The sequence below is a fragment of the Pelobates fuscus genome, chromosome 1, assembly GCF_036172605.1.
Source record: "Pelobates fuscus isolate aPelFus1 chromosome 1, aPelFus1.pri, whole genome shotgun sequence".
In the NCBI taxonomy this organism is placed as follows: domain Eukaryota; kingdom Metazoa; phylum Chordata; class Amphibia; order Anura; family Pelobatidae; genus Pelobates; species Pelobates fuscus.
Genome location: NC_086317.1, coordinates 61,385,842 through 61,408,252, shown reverse-complemented (window position 1 = coordinate 61,408,252; position 22,411 = coordinate 61,385,842). Strand labels below are relative to the sequence as shown.

Below are 22,411 nucleotides of genomic sequence, written 5' to 3'. Positions count from 1 at the left end.
AGATAGGTTGAGAGCTAGCGAACCGAATTTACACATACGCCGCTTAGTCTCCCGGTCCCTCCGACCTAGCGAACAAAATATACACCCTAGAACGCTAGTCTAGACAAGACACCGGTGTCCGGCTAGGGCTATTTACACCAGAGCCCCGCCTGACTAACAGAATCAAACGGTCTGACTAAAGAGCGTTCGATCGAGCGGTGCGCCTTCGCTCCTTCCCTCCGACAGAGGGGGCAGATACACAGATTCAAACCCCTTTGGGCCTACCGCACAATCGGTATACCCCTAGTGGGTCCTGCCGTCTAAAACAGCAGTTGTCTTACCTCCTCGTTCCTGAACCTGAGTTCACACTCATCGACGGGGACACCCCAGCACTTCTCACGTAGAGGCCGATGATCTCCTGGACAACAGACCAGTGGCGCCGAGACGAAGGGAGGTCCACGCAGAAGTTCAGGGGTGCAGCCGTAGAGAACGTGGGCAAAGATAGACCGTCTCACGCCTCTGCCTCTCAGCTACCGTTGAACGATGAGATTCCCGGCCAATGCACCAAATGATACCGGAGAAACTGACGGAAGCGAAGCACAGAGAGATGGACACAGGTTTCTTCAGGAAGGAAGAGATTCTTTATTGGATCACCGATCGGGACTCAGAGGGACTAACGTCACCAAAATACAGCAAATTCTGAGCCCCGGACAATAGTGCAGGCTCCTTATATAGGCACATAACTCCTCCCATATTAAGCTCCACCCGCACATTCTCTTAACCAATCAACACAAATAAGAATTAACTTCCTGTTTGACCGCATGGCTTGTCCAGCACAATGGAGGAGGGGGAATACTACATCCTGTATTCTTGCACATGCTCCGTACACTACTGATCGTATCTTGCCTCGTGCAACCAACTGATCGATACGTCAGCATATGCACGTACACATGCCACGTGGTAATCTCGGCCTACTAAATTTATTTTTACCGAGATTCCACCACAGTATTTTGTGTAAATAGGTTGGTTTCAGTTGTGTTGTGTTTGTGGTGTAACATGTGGCTAGGGGCTGTAGAGAGTGTGTGAGTGAGGGGTTACAATGTGTGTGTAAAGGGTGCGGTATTTGTGTGAGGGGTACAGTGTGTGTGAGTGTGTTAGGAATGCAGTGTGTATGTTTCAGTGTGTGCATGTGTGTGGGGTGCAATGTGTGTGAGGCAGTGTGTATAGTGCGTGTGAGGGGAGTTACTTTGTGTGTGAGGGATGTAGTGTGTGTGGTGCAGTGACCCAATGGCCTGTCCGGGACAGCTTCTGGGACATTGCTTAATACAAATATGTGTATTTTATTGCAGTCAAAGCGAACGGTACTATGACATTCACTGTTAAAATGCCACACAGAACTTAAACAATAACTACATTTCCTATGTTTAGTTTTTATTCATATTAAATTATGTTGCATGTATGAATATTTGTTGAGAAATGAAAGCCCTTTTTCTATTGAATATAATGATAAATAATAAGTGTGGGTGCACTTAATGTGAAAGAGGTAATATATGGGTGAACAGACATATAGTTCAATTCCAGATTTTGTTTACATTTTGTTTTGGTTCAGAACTTGTACAATAGTTACTATTGCAGTCAATGCAAACTGTATCTACTCTGAGCCACTAGGTGTCGCCCTCCTTATGGGAAGGTAAAGCTTGATTTTAGGTAATTTCCGCTTTAAGAGTAGGAGCTTCAATCCGCAAGGCATGCTGGGAGAGAATGTCCAGCCACATGGTGTGCGTTCCACTGAGTGGGTGAAGTGATCAGCTGGTGCAGGTCAGGGCTGGCAAGGTGAGAGCTCGGGAGATCTGCTTCCAGGAGGCACTGGGCAGGCTGATAGATCATGCATTGGACAGGGCAGCTCACACCTGGAAATGGCATCTTTAATAAGCCTTCCAATTTAAAGGGACAGTATGCTTATTATCAGAAACACGTGCAGAAGCCCATTCCTTCCTGGTATTCTGCTAAGCATGTACACATGTCTACATGGTTTAAATAGAGTAAAGGGCTAGGGTGGCTAGGGCTCCCATGGTGTTCAGCTGATCGCATGGCCTCATGTTTACAATACATATGGTGCTTAGGGTTGGCAGATGCAAAATGCTTTCCTGTATATGGTTTCTTCATGAAGGCAGTATCCGGAATGGGCCTGCCCTGCAGTATGCAGAGTTCATATGCTGTAAGATACCTGTTTTGATAAAAGGAACACTCTGAGCACCATAACCACTACAGACAACATACCTGAGCGCTGACCAGTGCCTTACCTGCAGCCACATGTTGTGGCTCCAATGTAAGCTTGGCGGTGCCTGGAGACAATAAGCCAGCCCTGCATGGCTGGGATTTACCCAGTGGAAGCGCTAAGGGAAGCTTTTTGCCAGGTACTGCTGCTGGCTCCAGGACAGGAGCTGACTGGTGTCCGGTGGTCCCCAGGTATCTTGCCAAACTGCTCTTAAACTGTGAGAGAGGGCAAAGGAACCCTTTGCCTCATATCCACTACAGCAGACAGTAGTTATGGTGCTTGGAATGTTCCTTTAATGCCGTGATTTCTTTCCTGCAGCATTTTAATTTTATATGCTACAAGGCATTGCTTTTCATATGGTGTTCATCAACATGAATTAATTAAATAGTGTCAACGACATCATGGTAGATCTGGCAAACCAATGGCCACAGAGAAATATAGGAGGCATTGGGCCACATCACCTGGAGTGACAGCAGCTGAGCGTTTCTGATCTTACATTTTTTTTATTTTATTTTTTCTTATTGGAGATGACATATCATCCATGTTTCCCTGGGTAGATATAATTTTTTACTAACTGATGGGAAGCATATGCAATATAGTTGCTACAGGTAGGGAGGACATCAAATGATTAATCAGAAACCCTTTAGTTTATAAAATACTACATATGACAGGGTAGCATGTTTCATGTGATGCCCATCAGGATGACAAAATGAAATGTGCCCAGGAAATCATGGAGGTACGTCACTTTGGATTTGTGGATGTGTTCCTGTGGTCCCTGTGTGCCTTTAAAACAAAGTTGTTTTCCTGGCACTATAGTGCCCCCCCTCCACCTCCCCCTTAATAAACCTCTTCTGCCACTTCTCTGAGTCCAGCCCTGATATCCCTTTTCGCTGGCTTGGACTCTGCCTTCGTTCCTCCAGACGTCAGTGGGTGGAGACCTAATGCGCATGCGAAAAAATGGCCACACTAGCATTAGAGCAGCAACTCCATATGAAAGCATTATACAATGCTTTCCTATGAGGTTTCGGGTGACGCTGGATGTCCTCGTGCATAGCGTGAGGGCGTCCAGTGTCAGGCGCCCAAATGTCAACACGACCCAGAAGTCCCTCTAGTGGCTGTCTGGTAGAAAGCTGCTAGAGGTGGAGTACACCCTAAATTTGTCTACCCCAAGCTATTTTAAAGGTATCCAATGATTGAAAGAGGCATACCATATTCCTCTCATCCCGAACCTTGTACACCATACCAATAAATTGTAAAATCATGTCCAATAAATAGGGATACCATATCACTCATTCAAAAAGGTTTCACTCTGGGGCAAGGTGTAAAAAAAGATTTTGCTTTGTCAAAAATAATGGATTTTTATTGTATAAACTTAGCATTTACACATTTATGTTGTAGACAGATCTAAAATCTCACAGGAAAGAAATATGGGACACTTTCCCAGTATGGTTAAAGGAACACTCTCAGCACCGTAACCACCTGTATTGGTTATGGTGCCAGGAATGCCTTGGCGCTATTTCACAGTAATATGTCAAAACTGTTTTAGCATGGCTTGACAACTAAACTGGGTTTCCGTGGGCACCTACGTCCCATCTGGTCTTCTCGTCAAGTGAAGCCAGATGTCACTTAAGAGCAAGGCAAGATCGCACTCATTGGTTAAGAGCGTTAGCAAAATACTTCTTCTTGAATCATAATACATTGATCTTTGTTGTGTATTTGTGCACCTACAAAGGAGTCCACTAAGGAGTCATGTCATCTACTGAGGTCTTTGCAAAGTATGACATTCAATTAAACCCATGATATACACGGACACATCGGAATGTAACAATTGCTGCTAATATGCCTAAGACTAGTCCTTAAGGAGTTAAATTGTTCTGAACAAGATGGGCAGGGAGCTTCTTACACAGCAAGGAGCGTCAGTGATTCTCTTGTTTGATCTGTCTTTTTAATGCTTGTTTGATACAAAGTCATTGCATGTTTTGGCTTTCTTTCTTACTCACACAGAACATGGCGAAGAGAGCAAGTCTTACAGCTTTAGAAAATACTGAAAATACAGCCCCTCTTCCCAAGTTACCACGGCCGCAGGATGATTCACCCAAATCCCCTCTAAATTTCTCGAGCCCTGCAAGCCTCTTTGAAAGTTTAATCTCCCCGATGAAACCCGACGAATTCTTCAGTGAATACTGGGAAAAGAAACCATTGCTGATTCAGCGAGATGAGCCGGCCACCTCCGATTTCTACTCTTCTCTGTTCAAACTGTCAGACTTGAAGAGAGTCGCAGGCAAAAAGGTGTATTATGGAAAAGACGTGAACTTGTGTAAGTGCCGAAATGGCAAGAAAGTGGTTTTACCCAGACACGGCAGAGCTAGCTATCCCCATCTTTTAAAAGACTTTGGCAGTGGAAAAGCAACAATCCAGTTTCACCAGCCACAGAGATTTAATGTAAGTAACGGAACCATGTTCTAATCTTCCTTTTTTATTTAACTTTTTTGCCTTAACCCTTTGAATACCGGAGTGGTGAGACACACATTGGATTACTGGCTCTACGGGTTTGTTTTTTTCTTTTGCCTTCTTAGACTTTATGTTCCCAGTGCAGGATTTAGTGGAACTCTCCAGAGTTATTTTAAATACATTCAAGTATTACGTTGGAGTGCTGGACTCATAATACTGCCCCCACCAGGAGATCAATGGCCTATAGAGTGCTCAGTGGAAACAGGGCACATTATGACAATCGCTGCGCTGGGCTTGCAGTGCGTATCATTGAATCCAGTGCTTCTCTCGTAGAAGCGCACTTTGCAGTCAGAAAAAAACGCATTTTGTTTGATAGCTGGTAGGTTTTATAAAGGTGCCAGTTTCTCTTGAAATGTGTCTGTGGAGTGTTCCTCTATCAGGGCTGCCCAAAAGGTATATCTCCAGATGTCTTAAAACTACAGCTTCCATGATGCTTTGTCAAGGCGGTTGTAGTTGTACACCATCTAGGGATCTACCTTCTGGGCACCCCTGCTCTAAATGTTTATCACTAGGCAGCATGAATTCACCTAGGTAAAATAGTCTAGGGTCATGGCATCATTAAGTGGTATACCACGTTTATTTATTTTCCATACTTTGTTTCCTGGTTTAGAATAGATGTGAGCTATATGAAATATATCCAAGCTATTTTAGGTGGGAGTTATATTACATATAAAGTCATATATGCATTAATACTGCCCTTGATTTGAGGTTTGTTTGTCACAGCTAAATTCCATACTAAACAGTTCTACATTCTGGTAGTGCGTTACTCTGTGACTTGCCTGGGGAAGCATCACATTTCAATATATCTATAAACCTGTGTATTTAGTTTATAGCATGGGAACTTTTGTTAAGGAAGCACATATTAACAGAGATCGTTTTGTGGTCAAACCCGGTGACTTTATGTTCTCTCTATTCAATGCCCCTTGTTCACAGAAGTATGAAAAGGATTGCCATAGACAGCCATAGTGTATGTAGGAAACTTTCCTGAGCTCTCAATATTGGCACTAAGGACACATGAATTGGCATGTTATCTGGATTTGGAATTGATCTGTTTTGTACACTTAAAGGAATACTATAGGCATCAAAACAACTTTAGCTTAATTAAGCTGTTTGGGTGTGTAGCCTCACTGTTTTGCCTTCTATTTCTGTTTATGCAGCTCTAGGCACATCTCCCCTGGCTGTGACTTAAAGCTGAATTGGGGGAAAAAATGGTTCAATCAGATGTTAACTTGCTTTAGAAGTTTTTACACACAGAGGAAGCTACTACAGAATCTAGAAGGCTATTCATAGAGCAGGTTATAATAAATTCTAAATTAAATAGACTGTGCAATAAAGGAAGTGTAAACATTAGAACTAGGGATCGACCGATTATCGGTTTTACCAATATTATCGTCCAATATTCAGTATTTTCGGCATTATCGGTATCGGCCAATATAGCTACCGATATTGCCGATAATACCTCCTAGGACCGACAGGCTCATTACAAGCCTGGCGGTCCTGGGAGGGCCGGCAGCAAGCGCTGACTTACCTTGCCAGCAGCTCCCCAGTGTAAATCTCGCGAGACCCGCAGCCGCAGAGCGTTGCCACGGGTTACCATGGCAACGCTCCGCGCGGCACTAAGGGCTGCGAGATTTACACTGGGGAGCTGCAGGAGCTGCTGGCAAGGTAAGTCAGCGCTTGCTGCCGGCCCCTCCACAGTACTTAACAAACCACCGGACCACCAGGGAATACTATATCCCCCCTCCCTGGTAAGAAGCAGGGAGGGAGGACCAAAAGGAAAAAAAAACACAATTTAAATATAATTTTTTTTTTAAAATAATTAACATTAGCCCCCCCCCCCCCCCATTTTACACAAATTACATCACTACACAAACACACACACACTGCATTACATACACATACATACACACACACACACTGCATTACATACACACTGCATTACATACACACACACACTGCGTTACATACACACACACACACACTGCATTACATACACACACACACACACACTGCATTACATACACACACACTACCCAAACACACTGCATTATATACACACTACCCAAACACACTGCATTATATACACACTACACAAACACACACACACTGCATTATATACACACTACACAAACACACACACTGCATTATATACACATACTACACAAACACACACACTGCATTCACTATACACACACTACACAAACACACACACTGCATTATATACGCACTACACAAACACACACTGCATTATATACGCACTACACAAACACACACTGCATTATATACACACACTACACAAACACACACTCTGCATTCACTATACACACACTACACAAACACACACTCTGCATTCACTATACACACACTACACAAACACATACTCTGCATTCACTATACACACACTACAGAAACACACACTTTGCATTCACTATACACACACTACACACACACTACACACACACTCTGCATTCACTATACACACACTACACACTCTGCATTCACTATACACACTGCATTCACTATATATACACACTACACAAATACACACTGCATCCACTACACACACAGCTCCCCTGTCTAAATACACTTCATCCACTACACGTGGCATGTATATTTTGTGCATTTACCGTTAGAAATAGTTTATTTTTTCAAAATTGTAAATGTACAGAATATCGGCAAGTTATCGGCTATCGGCCTGAAAGTTCACAGATTATCGGTATCGGTATCGGCTCTAAAAAATCAATATCGGTCGATCCTTAATTAGAACTTATTTTACAGGAACTGTTTAGGAAAGATGTGTAGGTCACATGCAGGGAGGTATGACTAGGGCTGTATTAACAAAGTAATTGAACTCTTAAGTGGAAGAGAATAAAGCAGTGAAACTGCAGGGGCATGATCTATACACCAAAACTGCTTCATTAAGCTAAAGTCATTTTGGTGCCTATAGTATCCCTTTTACCAATAAATATTGAAGGTAATTCTTTCTTGATTTTCATTTCAGGATGACTTGTGGCACATTATGGAAAAGCTGGAGAGTTTTTTTGGTACGCTAGTAGGGAGTAATGTGTATATCACACCTCCTGACTCCCAGGGCCTTCCTGCGCACTATGATGATGTTGAGGTGAGAAATCTGTCTTCTGTCTTCTGTCTCCCGGAATAATATTGATATATGCTTGTGTGTTCTAATCAGAACAGTTCCATTGGACTGTAAATAACAATGTATTGGATAGGGATGTTGTCCCACATCCCCCCAGCTGCTGTTTGACTGCAACTTCCTTAACTCCCTCTCAGCCATCTAGAATTGTGGGGGTGACAGTATAATATGTTGGGCTGTAGTGTGTAAACCCCAAAATAGCCATTCGCTGGCTATTCCCCACCCTTGACCTACTTGGTCCCTCTTTATCCCTAAGCCCTTATTTTAGCCTTTGCTACCTATTTTGCCCTCACCCATGTAGTCTGTGCAAAAATCTGACTTCAGTTACATCCAAAAACCGTGTGCGTCTCCTTCAGGTCCCATTGGACAGCCGTCCAGAAATTCAATAACATGTAAGTAAAGGGACCAAATTTTTAAAGAACATTAAATTAAGATCTGTACTTACGGTAGGTGTTAAGATGAAATGTTATCCTCTTCAAATCATTTTCTGTGTATCGTGACTGGTATATATTTTTGTGCTATCTTGTTAATACCTGCGGTTTGGATGGATGCAACCAACACTTTACAAATGAAAAGGCTGCCCATCTCTGAATAAGGTTACACGTTTACTGAATTGGGAAGTGTGTACAACAGGCAAGGGAATTACATATTTTTTTATTTTTCTTGCTTTCTATGTTGCTTTCTATGACCTTTAAAGGATACCTATCATTCCAGGTTCAGCTTTAGTCAAAGCCTCTCTTTAGAGTAAATATATATGTGTCATAAAGACACGTTTCAGATTTGGTGGAAGATCTGCTATAGTCTGTGCTGCCTTTCTTGGAGATCTATTATTCTATTGCAGCACCTTCCTTTTGGCTTTACTGCCAGTACATTGGCGTTAGAATGGAGTGATCATTACTATATTACTGAGCTGAGGTAATATCACTGTAACCGAGAGCATTCATTAATTTCTATTTCACATGGCATGTGGGCCAGCCCAGTATTAGAATGCACGTTACTTTTGACTCACTCTTCACTCTCCTGATGTCTAATCAAGTTAGTTTTTCAATAATACTATTCTGTTTGTTTATTTCCAGGTTTTTATTCTTCAGCTAGAGGGAGAGAAACGTTGGAAGCTCTACAATCCCACAGTACCGCTAGCGAGAGAGTACGCTGTAGAGTCAGAAGACAGAATTGGCACACCGACTCATGAGTTCACGTTAAAGGTACCGTGAATGGTGGTGGTGTGACTTGATATATTACCATGTGTCGCAATAATACCTACAGCTTTCTCCTTCTACTTTCAGTAGGATGTGTGTAACATCAGTTCGCTGCTTTATAATGGGTTGCTCATTTAATTGACCTTATTATCCTTGCCTAAAAAAGAAGACACAACATATTCTTAATAGACCTAATACTTTTATAAATCTAAATAAAATAAGTCATAGTGGAGGATGCACTTTATGATATACACGGTAAAAGAGACTGCGGTTGGCACGATGGCGCCTTTCATTGCTTCTGCATTAAGACACTCTCCCTTTCACTCCCAGCCGATAGACTCTTAAGTTGGACCTAAACTGATTTCTACTGAGATAGGGGATGCTAATGGCAAAAGTGTCTCAAAGTTCTAAACATGGAACAATCACATGGCAGCGTGTTATTGCTGATTCTGTTGGTCTCCATGGCGAATGATCCACTTTTAGAACCGTGCCCAATTTTTCTATTGGCAACACTTTTCAAAATCCTCACCGTCTCACTTTTTCCTTCTAAAACTTGACCAGGTCTAATCTGGGTTAAAAACATGAAATAAAATGAAGTGTATACTTTTTATTTTTATTGTTTATTGTAACATACGATTTGTGACATTGAACCTTAAGATATAGTTGTACCTTTTTGTCACCACCTCATCTCTGTTTAAAGCATTACTGTCCTCTGTTCTGTATGAATGTTCTGAATGCAATGTTTTGTGGACCCAGGACATACTTGAAAACGAGAGAAATCTCAATGTATCTTTCCTGGTAAAATATTTTATAAATAAAATAAAATAATAACTGTAAACCAACAACACATTGCATGTTTTCTTTCCTCTTAAAGCCGGGGGATTTTCTCTATTTCCCCAGAGGAGTCATTCATCATGCTAACACCCCTGCTGGCTCATCACATTCCACTCATGTGACCATCAGCACCTACCAGAACAAGTAAGGACACTGCAGTCACAGTTTACAACATTTCCCACGATCAGTATGGAAATGCTTTTATTTTTTTTATTTTTCTATTTTTATTTTTATTTTCCCCTCCAAGTCATTCGCTAGCGTCATGCTGCGTAAGCTTTTTGGACTTGGTTACATTGACAGACTCTGTACTTGTGCCAGCCCCCCAAGCTACTCAACACCTTGACTGATATTTTGTGATTTTTAGTTTTAAAAAGGTTACTTCATATGGAATGTTTTTGTCCCAGGCTGCCTCCTGATTCCCCATCACACCCTTGTCCTGTTTTGTATAAGCAATCCTATTATAAAGGCACAGATATCACACTTTGATATTTCCACACTTAGATTCAGCTGTTGAGCTCGATCTACTTAAAGTGTGATGCAGAATATGTGAACTGTTTCCTTAATTAAATTATCTTGTGAAAATACCAATGTGGATAACTTGGAGTGCACCTCCACGGAACAGCCGGAATAATTAAAACTAGTTTATACTATAGTTCACATATGTTTATTCGAACCATGTTTCCTCGTTCTGTTTGGATAGATATAAATGTATGTATTATAAATGTATTTCTGTAGTTTATTCATTTTTCTGGTTTTGAGCATTTGAATTCCACAAATTGTTCATCACCTGCATCCCTTACTGCCGAACACCAATTATGTTCAAGCTTTGAGCAGGATATTCAATAATATCACAACACATCATCATCATCAAACATTTCGGTTTGTTTAGGTTAATCTATTGGTCTCTAGGTTCATCAATTGAAAATGTAGGATTGCAGTATACATGTGTACGAATTACACATTTATCTGTACGAACAATGTGTTAAATAAGGTTGTGTCAAACTCTATATAGAATCTGTCCATCTCCTTTTTGTATCCACGGAGTGAAGTTAATATTGTTCTGGATGGATAGGTAGATAGGATTACCTAATAAAGAGATCAATGAGTATATGTGTGTACTAGTAATGTTCCCTTGGTTGGTAAGTCTAAGTAATATTTTATCAGATCCGCTGCGTTTATAAGGAAATATCAATGATGTGCAGCTAATTTCCTGCCTAAATAAGTTGTATCAGATTCTGGACAGATCTGTATGTTTTGTTTTTTCCCCAGCCTTTTTTCAACTTCAAGGATATACTAGTTTATATGTGTAGTAACAGCTTGTTGATTGCCGTTTTAAAGTCAAGAAGGATTCACCCTCCCCTATAGGTGGAAACATGACTTCACATTGTTGTGGGATTTAAAAAAAAATTTTTTTTTTTAAATAATTATCTTCTGTTGGATCAACAGCAGTTATACTATTCTTGAAAAACTAAATTTGATTGACTTTTTTTCAGCTTATATTACTGTGTATCTATGTTTCAAATTCAGCTTGTATTGTATTGTAACCATGTGCTCCCTGGTTAGTCTTTGCTGACATAGAAAGCATTGACTGCTTTTACTAACCGGGTTACTTACTAAAGTGAGAAATCAAAGTGAATTTAATGTACATTTCAAATATTAGGTCAGGGTCGCCAAACTGAAAGCAGAGCTGACTATAGCTGATTTAGAGAATTTTTCATTTCACTTTAAATGTGAAATTCACTTTGAATTCTCAGGTTAGTGAAAAACCCAGTAAGTGCGATTCAGTAAAGGAACGTTGAACATTTATACACATGACTTATACTCCGCTCTCCTCGCTCCGCAGCTCGTGGGCTGACTACTTTCAAGATGTTTTTCCTGGGATTCTGTTTGATTCGGCAAATGACAACATTGAACTGCGAAGAGGCATTCCAAGGCGTCTTTTAATGGTAAATAACTGGATATTTCGCGGCTGACGAGAAATGATACAAAGGCAGTATTTTGTGTTGTAATGAGTTTCACTGTAGTGTATCTCTAGCCAAAGGCAATAACATGTTTGCATTTTTTATTATTTCTAGTTTCACTCTGAAAAATACTTTTATTTTTTTTATTTTTTTTTTGAAGACTAGAATTTTATTTTATTTTTTTTAAATTTTTTATTTAGGAGTTCAAGCTTACAGGTTATACATTCTGGATAAAACAGGTTTAAGATGGAATCAATAAGTAGTTAGAACATAGGGTATATTAAGGCGATAGTCACGTCATGATTTCTATACATCGGTGCCAGCTATCTCCTCTGTTAAATGAAATCCTTAGTACTATATAGCCAGCCTCACATTTTATAATACATTGAGGCAAGATGCTCTAGAAAAAGGTAAGAGAGGTAAGGTAAGAAAAGAGCGAGCGAGAGGGATATTAGATAGGAAGTAATGGGGGTATCTCTGCTGTATGAAGGTGGCTCTCAGAGCAAGAAAGGGTCAAATCCCCATATGTTCACACTAGTCTTCCCAGGGCTGCCATGCTGTTGCAAACCTGTGCAGTCAGTTTATCCATGAGGATATATATATATATCTATATAATTTTTTTTTTTAAGCTAAGGCTCTTCTGCCCGCCGTGTTTGTTTAGTAATTTTTGTTCGCGCGTCTGTAGACTGTCGTCTGTCTTTATCAAGTAGTTACGTCCATGGGTCAATATCTACGTGTCTATTTAGTACCCTGTGTAGTAAGTCCCCAACTCATTCCAGTATTGTTTCACCTTGGGGCAGGAGAACAGAGTTTTTAATATTGTAAATTGAATTGTTCTCTGGAAAATCCCCCCTCCCCCTTTACAGTGTCTATTTTAAAACACCATAGTATTAAATAAACTGCTAACATGGGTTCTGAGTTATGTTTGAAACTGGCCGTCAGCTCTGAATAAAATGTGTAATGTTTGAAGTTTGAACTTTAGCTGACAAGACTTAACTGTTCTCTTTACTATAATATTGAGTTAAAGGACCACTATAGTGTCAGGAAAACAAATGTGTTTTCCTGGCTCTATAGGGTATTTGGGTCCCCACTCCTGCCAGGCTGAAGGGGGGGGGAGGGGGAGGGGTTAAATTCTTACCTTTCTCTCCTCCCTCTTCCGACGTCATAGGCTGAATGCACATGAGCGGCAAGAGCTGCGCGCGCATTCAATCAGTCCATAGGAAAGCATTCTCAATGCTTTCCTATGGACACTGGCGTTTTCTCACTGTGAAAAGTTTCTTTGAAACTGCTATGTTTACAGCAGGCAGGGTTAACCCTAGATGGACCTGGCACCCAGACCACTTCATTAAGCTGAAGTGGTCTGGGTGCCTATAGTGGTCCTTTAAGTTTAACTCAATGCTTGGTGTTAGTAGAGGGATGCACATTGAGAGCTGACATGGCTTTTAGAATGAAATTTATATCTGAGTAGTAAATGGAGATTAGATACAATATGTTTTTCTACTGCAAACTATTTTATGCAATATCACAAATTGAGCTTTTTAGACGCATTGCACAGTTAAAGGGACACTAGAGTCACCAGAGCAATTACAGCTTATTGTATTTGTTCTGGTGGGTAAAATCATTCCCTTCAGGCTTTTTGCAGTAAACTGTTTTTTTTTTCCAGAGGAAATGCAGTGTTTACATTAGAGCCTAGGGATAACTCCACTGCTAGAGGTGCTCTCTGTGGCCGTGCTGCATGGAGACACTAAACTTTCCTCATAGAGATTAATTGATTCAATGCATCTCTGTGAGGAGAAGCTGATTGGCCAGGGCTGTGTTTGGCTTGTGCTGGCTCTGCCTCTGATCTGCCTCCTTAACAAGCTCATCCAATCCAAAGCATTCCTATGTGAAAGCATTGGGACTGGCTCAGAACATCACTTCTGATTATGTCAGCCAAGCAGCCAGATCAGAGGCAGATACAGCAGCAGCAGACTGGAATACAAATAAGATTTTACTATATTTAGAGGGCCCAGAAGGGTTAGATGGTGTTTTTACACTGTAGGGTCAGGAATATGTTTGTGTTTCTAACCTTTTAGTGTTCCTTTAATAAACATCAACAGCTAGTAGTCTGTTTGGCCCATTGTTAACATTCATTGTTATCCATATCAATGTATTAAATATGTTTTTCTGCATTATCACTTGACCTGTTTAGCAGGCTGATGCTTCCAGTGTTGTAGATCATCTACGTACAATTCTCTTGAACTTGGCCAGTAGACTAGAAACCAACAAGGACATAAGATCTTGCGGAATGATCCGAGATTTCATGGCCAGTAGACTACCTCCGTTCGTGAACTCCTCCATGTCTCCTGTAAGGAATGGAAATGAAACTACCGGAAAACCAGGTACATTGGTCTTTAAGCGAATTCCACAAAGGGATTCACAAAACCAAATATTCACTGCAATTTTGCATTTGTCTTCCAAAGTATTTCAGGTATCTACCTTCTTTCCTGTGATTTGCCAAATTTCACTGCAAAGAGTAATATGATTGGTGGGCTTCTATGTTTGGCAGTGAATTAAAAATGGTTGGTGGGCTACTAAGCATATGCAAAAAATTGTAAGTGATTCATCCAAATAAAATTCCTGGCAAATGTCAAACAAATCAATTCCAACTTATTGTGCCTGTAGATTCTACAAGTGAGATTGATTTGGTCTGGTGTAAATTAAGACATTTTATTTAAGTGAATTGCTTCAAACTAATTTTTTTTCTCCATTCTAATCTCTAAATCTAATCTCCATGTTATGCTATTCAGCAGTCCTTTACATGTCAGCTCTCAAAAATGCCAAGCACATATCATTATCAGGATTAGTTAGAAACAAAAGGCAAAGTGAGTGAACTGCATTGTAGTTTTTGTTTTCTCCATGATAGTTAATAAACTCATCTGTGGGTTTGGTTAACCTTGGCAATGAAAGATTTCAGAGGTTTATAAGAAATGGGACAGGTTTTTCAGGGACATTCTATATGAATTTCCTGTCCATGAGTCTTTATCAGAACTGATTATGGCAGAGTGGAAACATCTTAAAATGATGTTCAGGCTTCCCAGAAGGGCTGTAAAAAAAACTTCCGTTTTGAGACATGTAATCGTAGATGGGACCACCTACATTATATGTGGCTGTGCTCATTACCTTCTAAATCATTTTTTTTCTTCTCCATTTCTTTAATTTACTTTTACGTTGGCATAATGATCTATTCCTTTTATTTATTTTTTCTTCTACGTCCCCTGAAAATTTAATAAAATATATATATATATAAAAAAAAAAAACTGCTGAAGGTTTCCAGTAAGGCATTACAGCTCTATCCATAATCAACACAACCACCGTTTCGTTTCCGTTCAGGACCTTGACCTTAGGAAGTGGCTCAAACTCTTGGATCCAAAATACTTCGATATTGTTTGATACTGCTATAGAAGCCGTTTGCACGGTAGTTTGAGCATAGCCTGTTACAGCCTCTTGTCCGCCTCCGGGAATCACTAAATCATTTTAGTTTGATCAATGACCACCAATCCCATGTGGCAGCAATTGACATCAAAAACACTGGTATATCTACATGGATTATATTCCTAGCTGTTATAGAAGAAGTCTTCCTTAGTCTGGTCTTTCAGCCAGAGGACAATACCCCAAAGATCAGGGTATCTCATAGTCATTGAAGTAGACAAAAGATGTGCTTTGTTAAGGGTTGTTAAGGCTCCTAATTAGAAAAAAAATGGAATTTGGGGCAAACCCAGAAAAAAAAATTCTCCGTAAAGAACAAAATATATACACTATATAGATTAAGGAACGGCCTACACAAAATAATAAAGTTTTAATGCTCCTACATAAGTTAATCTGTATCTGCATCTCAAATGAATTATTGTCCCAGTGATTTTAGAATTATTAAAAACAAACAGTGTACATTCACCTGTGTGTAGATAGCAAACACACTTAGTGGGTATTGGGTGAAACAAACACACAAATTACCCTTAATTAACTGTATTGTAGATAAAGGATTCCTCTTATATCCTCAAGGCAATAACAACAAAACACCAAAAAAATGGCAATCTACAATACAGAAATGATAGAGAAGGACATAGCGCAATACTGTTGCAAAAATAATATAGTTGTGGTTTAAATGATTGCACTCACAAAAACAGTTTGATTGAAGGCACATCAAATATACTGCTGTGAAGAATTCAGGACTTGTGGACCATCAGAATCATGCATAGGAAGAAAGAAATAAAAAAAATAGTGCAGAGTATCCAAGTAAAAAAGACACACTTTATTCACAAATGCACTTACAGAATTGCAGTGTCAAATAGGCACATCAAGGTTCAGATGGAATGGTACATCCCAGTGGAGAAATCCAGAGGAGCAGAAAAACCAGGTGCATAAATAAAATCAACAATATAATAAAAAGTAAAAAACTCTAGCACTAAAGAAAAGCCCTTTAGTGCTAGAGTTTTTTACTGGGCTTTTCTTTAGTGCTAGAGTTTTTTACTTTTTATTATATTGTTGATTTTATTTATGCACCTGGTTTTTCTGCTCCTCTGGATTTCTCCACTGGGATGTACCATTCCATCTGAACCTTGATGTGCCTATTTGACACTGCAATTCTGTAAGTGCATTTGTGAATAAAGTGTGTCTTTTTTACTTGGATACTCTGCACTATTTTTTTTATTTCTTTCTTCCTATGCATGATTCTGATGGTCCACAAGTCCTGAATTCTTCACAGCAGTATATTTGATGTGCCTTCAATCAAACTGTTTTTGTGAGTGCAATCATTTAAACCACAACTATATTATTTTGCAACAGTATTGCGCTATGTCCTTCTCTATCATTTCTGTATTGTAGATTGCCATTTTTTTGGTGTTTTGTTGTCCCAGTGATTTTAGAATGGAAAGACTAGTAATCAGTGACACGAGTGGTGCCCAACCTCTAGCGCATTAGCTCTTGTGAACAGAGCTCCCTGTTATGGCCTTCTGTCTTAATGTCCCCAAGATACCACTCCAATCTTTAGACACCTGTTGTACCAACTATAAGTCTTCACTGGTCTGTTCACTTAAATTATTTATTTTTATATATATATATAGTTAGTATTTATTTTATATTTCTCATGTAGTGCCTTTATCTGGGGCATTTTAAGAAAAATAAGATCAATTATTGAAATGCAAGGGGTTTGAAGAAAGTGCCATAAATTATTAGATGTACTCCTACATAGAGAACGCATAATGTTACTTATGAGCAATAACGAAGGTTTAGATCATAGGTAGAGGAGAAGCAATTGAGTTGATGGCTGTCAAACATGAGCAGTATTATCAGGCCATATTGATTTTGTTGTGATGGATTAAGTGCGATGGGAAGCTGCTAGTAAGAATTGATTTCACACAGTTTAGGAATCATGGTTTATCAATTAAAGTGAAGCACAGACTTATGGGAGAAAGTATTGTTTTTATAAAGTTTGTTTTCTTTCCTTGTCTTTTAGTTGAATCTCCCCCAAAGCTTGACAGTATAATCAAACTGCATTACCAAGATCATACAGCCATCACCGTAGACCATGTTCCAAACATTTCTGTGAGTATCTGTGTGTTCGTACATACTTGGCCTTGTTGACATCATTGAGATGCCTGTAGACATTAGCAGAGCTGCCTGTGACCCCGGCCTCTTGTGTGGAGTGCAGGGGACAGATTTAGGTGCATATGCAAACACTTAAAGGGTTATTTCAAATACCATGACCGCTTCAGTGATTTGAAGTGGTAATGGAGCTTGGAGTCTCTATGTGCAGCGTTTGCCTATGAAATGCTGCAAATATTGAGTTTGTCCCCTTCACTCCTGGAGGTATAACTCCACCTCCGACAGCATCATTGGGGCATTATTAGCCACTCCGTTTCCATTTGAGACTCAGAATTCAGTGCAACTTCCATATTTATTTTTGCCTACATTTTACAGGAAAGTACATTTAGCTAAATTAATATTTGGGGCAGTAATCATTTTATTTAAGAAAAGATGTTGCTCAGCAAGGTTCCTCTCGGTCCCAAGGTGTTTCGGGGCATGCTGGTAAAACATTGCAGAATGTTTGTTTCTTGCTAAGCACATTTTCCTTATCATGCTTGTGTACAGACGAGAAAAGTCCCACCGCAGCCTCTTAAATCAATTTAATCTCTTATAATTAGAAATTGGCTGAGAATTGGCACACCTGTGCTGTGAATCTTCACACTATCTGCAAATTGCTAGTGGGAATAGCTGCCCAGGTGACTATTTTGAAAGCAGGAAAAATTTTATGGCAGACATTCACAGATTTAATAATTAAAAAGTGAATTTTTTTTACTTGTATTTTTAGTTGTTTATTTTCCGGTATTGTCACATTTTGTTCTGAGTTAAAAGAACATGCAGACAGGGTAATGTTAGGTGTTCAGGATTTACTGTAGGTGACACAATATGCCAAATTTCATCCCTTCGTACAAATCTTAATTGCCTTCATGATGCAAATGGCACGACCAGGGACATTTTTGCTGGCAACCAGACAAGGGGCAGCACTCCAAGGGTAAATTGTAAAGCCACTTCCATTACATATAAATCTCATAAGTAAGATCGCACTCCAGGGACTTCAAAATGTTGTTAAAATAAAACTTCACATATTCATCAAATCCTGAAGAAAGTTCGAATTAGAACTGAAACTTTTTCTTTCTTTTTTTTTTTTTTTGCACAGCATTTGCTGGATAAAAGTTAAAGGATCACTATAGGGTCAGGAACACAAACATGTATCCTGACCCTATAGTGTTAAAACCACCATCTGGGCCCCACAAGCCTCAATAAATACAGCACAATCTTACTGTATTCAAGCCTGAAGCTGTAGATCTGCATGCTGTTTGCCTAAAAAAAACAAGCAGTCTGCTGACATCATCAGAAGTGATGGCCTGACCCAATCACAGTGCTTCCCCATAGGATTGGCTGAGACTGATAAGGAGGCAGATCAGGGGCAGAGCCAGCATGATTCAAACACAGCCCTGGCCAATCAGCATCTCCTCATAGAGATGAATTGAATCAATGAATCTCTATGAGGAAAGTTCAGTGTCTGCATGCAGAGGGAGGAGACACTGAATGTTTGGATGCATTTTAGGCAGCCATGACCCAGGAAGGATCTCTAACAGCCATCTGAGGAGTGGCCAGTGAAGTTATCACTAGGCTGTAATGTAAACACTGCATTTTCTCTGAAAAGACTGTGTTTACTGCAAAAAGCCTGAAGGGAATGATTCTAAAATTCAATAAGCTGTAGTTGTTCTGGTGACTATAGTGTCCCTTTAAGTTTTACCAACATTTTGAAGTCCCTGGAGTGCGATCGTACTGATGTAGTTTGGATAACTTTGCAGACCAGTACCGGGCTGAAATATTTTGCAACATCCCGGAGTGCAGGTTTTTGGATTTCTTTATTTAAATATATTCTACATACACATTCCATAATTGCATAACTGAGAGGATCACTAGATGTGTATTCAACAATCTGCAATCTGTTGTTTTATTACTTTTACAAGTCATGTTACAGACACGAAACATAACACCTTCAATTGCGTTTTTAAGGGAGAGACTAGGCTGAAAATTAAAATAAACTAAAATTGGACTTAGGGTTTTTTAGGAACCACCAAAGACCCGGGCTAAGACACACGCTAGAACATTGACTATTTTGTCACCCGACATAGGAGTACTGCATTTCTTACAATGCTCAGTCAGCCTAAATGGCTGGACATCATGGGAAATGCAGTTTGCAAACACCTGGAGTGCCAAGGTGCATAGTCACTGCTCTAGTCCCTGACCTAGAACCATGGTGTAAATAATTCAGTCTGAAAGTGTTCATTTGTATAATTTGTATTTTTGTCCCCATTGTAGGATAGTGCCACTGAATTAATGGTTTATGTGTATCACTCCTTGAAGAATGAGCGAGAAACTCACATGATGGGAGTGAGTGATGACTCTCGTTCTGTAAGTATTTCACTTTGAGCAAAAAAATGTAGAAAAGTCTGTATGTCTAGCTTTTATTTTTTATTTTTTTTTTAACCGGTTTCAAATGTCAGTCTTTTTTCCTGCAGTTTGCTGGTAAATAATTAAAAAAAAAAACAAAAACAAAAAAAAACACTCCAAACACCAATTTATACTCCTCATACAGGTAATGGTGCAAGGAGGTCCCCTGGGCCCAGCTCTCTTCAGATAGTTTCTTATAGCTGCAGTGATTGACAATAACCTCTACTTTAATTTACCTGCTCATTCAATGCCTTGTGTCAGAGGATAAAGCTCTTCCCATTTATCCAGCCAAACATTTATACTGAATATGCATACCATTCAAGTCCCTGCCTCCCCGACAGGCTCCGTACCAGTGATTTCAACAATATAACGTGTACTACATAGCACGACCTTCTGGGAATTAAAGGGTTCATACCAGATTGCCTGCATTATGCATACATAGTATATAGGTGTATATGTATATTAATGCCACAGTATTGGCTGTGATTTTACACTTATCCCACTGTTTTATCACTGAGCGAGTTTGAGTATTTAGAGACCACAAACAGAACATGTATCCTCCTATTGTCATTGTTTTATAATCCTCAGATAACATGTGTTTACAGTATTCCCTAGCACATTTAAAATTAAGAAAATATCTCTCCCGCGGGGGAAATGCTGATATATTATGAGATGGCCTGCATTTTTAGTCTTTAGCGGGCGGAGAAACTGGTTTTCCAAGCTTCACCTGTGTAGTTTCAAGGTGCAGACACCTACTTTCATCAGTGTCACACAAAGCCAGCAGAGGGCGCTATATCATTGCTAGTGACACAATGCCACCCACTCAGTTCTTCCTCACATGTACAGTATATATTCTTGTGTTTTTCTTCTAAAAACAAAGTGGATTCTTTAAAATCACTTTTCTTGTTTTCATAACTGTTGTTGTTTTTAAAGTTTGAATACATTTTTCTTTGAATTTCACATTTTCGACCTAAATAACTAAAGTGAAGAAATTCTCCAGCTTTGTTTCCTGCTAAGCTATTCTGGTCTAAAATGTGAATTTTACTTGGAATTCCATATATTCCACACTCTGGTGACTAATCCTGTTTATCCCTAGGTAGTATTTCTCACAGTCACTTTGTCCTGCCCAGATACTTTGGCCTTAAAGGGACACTCCAGGCACCCAGACCACTTCTGCCCATTGGAGTGGTCTGGGTGCCAACTCCCACTACCCTTAACCCTGCAAGTGTAATTATTGCAGTTTTCTATAAACTGCAATAATTACTTTGCAGGGTTAACTCCACCTCTAGTGGCTGTCTACTAGACAGCCACTAGAGGGAACTTCCTGGATTATAGCACAGATTATCTGTGCTAGAGCGTCGCTGGACGTCCTCACGCTGTGTGAGGACCTCCAGCATCGCTCATTTCCCCATAGGAAAGCATTGAAAATCTTTTTCAATGCTTTCCTATGGGGAGCGCTAATGCATTAGGTCTCCCCGGCCGGTGGGCGGGGTCAGTCTCGCCCCCCCGGCCGACGGAGTCAGTAGGAGGAGCGGCGCGGGGGAGGAGACAGCGACGAGGGACATCGCCGCTCACTCAGGTAAGTGACTGAAGGGGTTTTCACCCCTTCAGCAACTGGGGATTGGGGGGTGGGAGGGAGAGGGATTGTTTTCCTGGCACTGGAGATTCCCTTTAAATCTGTATCTCCTTTGTGAATTCAAAATTCACTACTCATAATTTACTTCAAATATATTTCATTTTGTTCGTTCTTTCTTTTTCCAGGTTGCTGGCCTGCGTTTTCCTCTCTCTCACAGGAATGCTTTAACCCTAATCTGGGAGACCAATCCTGTATGCGTTAAAGACCTGCCTCTGGAAAATGACAGTGACAAAGTAAATCTGGCCGTGTCTCTTTGGGCTGAAGGTTTACTAATGGTCTTTCTACCTGAGGCCTAGACCCCCTTTCACCCACTAGCCTTAGCAGCTGTTTTTAATAAACAGAAAAAAAAAAATAACCAAAGCAAACGCTCATTGTGAAGTCTTTTCTAGTGTCTAAAGAGGTGCTCTCATTTTCTTAGTCTGTATTTATAGCAATGATATTATTTTTAAAACCTGATATAACTATATATTTTTTATAATATACCATAATATGATTGAGATTATTATAATCCTTTTTGGAGATCTGTTTTAATCCATATCGACCTGTCCTAAACACTGTTTAGATTGACTTTAGTCATTTTTTTTTACATTTTTTCCAAGTTAAAAAAGTTTCCATTTTTTTGCTAAAAGTGGAGAAATGACCAGGGAAACCAATGGAATGTGCTGAAATTCCTCTTTGAACACTTTGTTCCTTTTTATTACGTTCTAATATTTGATAGAGCTACTGACACAGCTCACACTACACCTTCCTCGTCTCCTAATTAACTTTCTAGCACTAAAAAAGCAATATAAAATGATGTATGGTTATCCACTTTGCAGATTAACGTGTATGTCC

At 39.9% G+C, this 22,411-nt stretch overlaps 1 protein-coding gene across 2 annotated transcripts; it reads left to right on the top strand.

Annotated features, from left to right (window-relative positions):
- Window positions 1-1,730: 1,730 nt before the first annotated feature.
- On the top strand, window positions 1,731-21,929 carry RIOX2 (ribosomal oxygenase 2). Of its 2 annotated transcripts, none has more exons than XM_063443330.1 (10): window positions 1,731-1,812; window positions 4,262-4,699; window positions 7,770-7,889; window positions 8,999-9,127; window positions 9,996-10,099; window positions 11,799-11,901; window positions 14,108-14,297; window positions 17,411-17,499; window positions 19,810-19,902; window positions 21,703-21,929. In XM_063443330.1, exons 2-10 carry the CDS (start codon window positions 4,265-4,267, stop codon window positions 21,871-21,873), a joined length of 1,434 nt encoding a protein of 477 aa, XP_063299400.1. In that variant the 5' UTR covers window positions 1,731-1,812; window positions 4,262-4,264; the 3' UTR covers window positions 21,874-21,929. The 2 variants fall into 2 exon arrangements, with proteins under 2 accessions (XP_063299400.1, XP_063299390.1); XM_063443320.1 differs by lacking the exon at window positions 1,731-1,812 and adding an exon at window positions 2,147-2,197.
- Window positions 21,930-22,411: the final 482 nt, after the last annotated feature.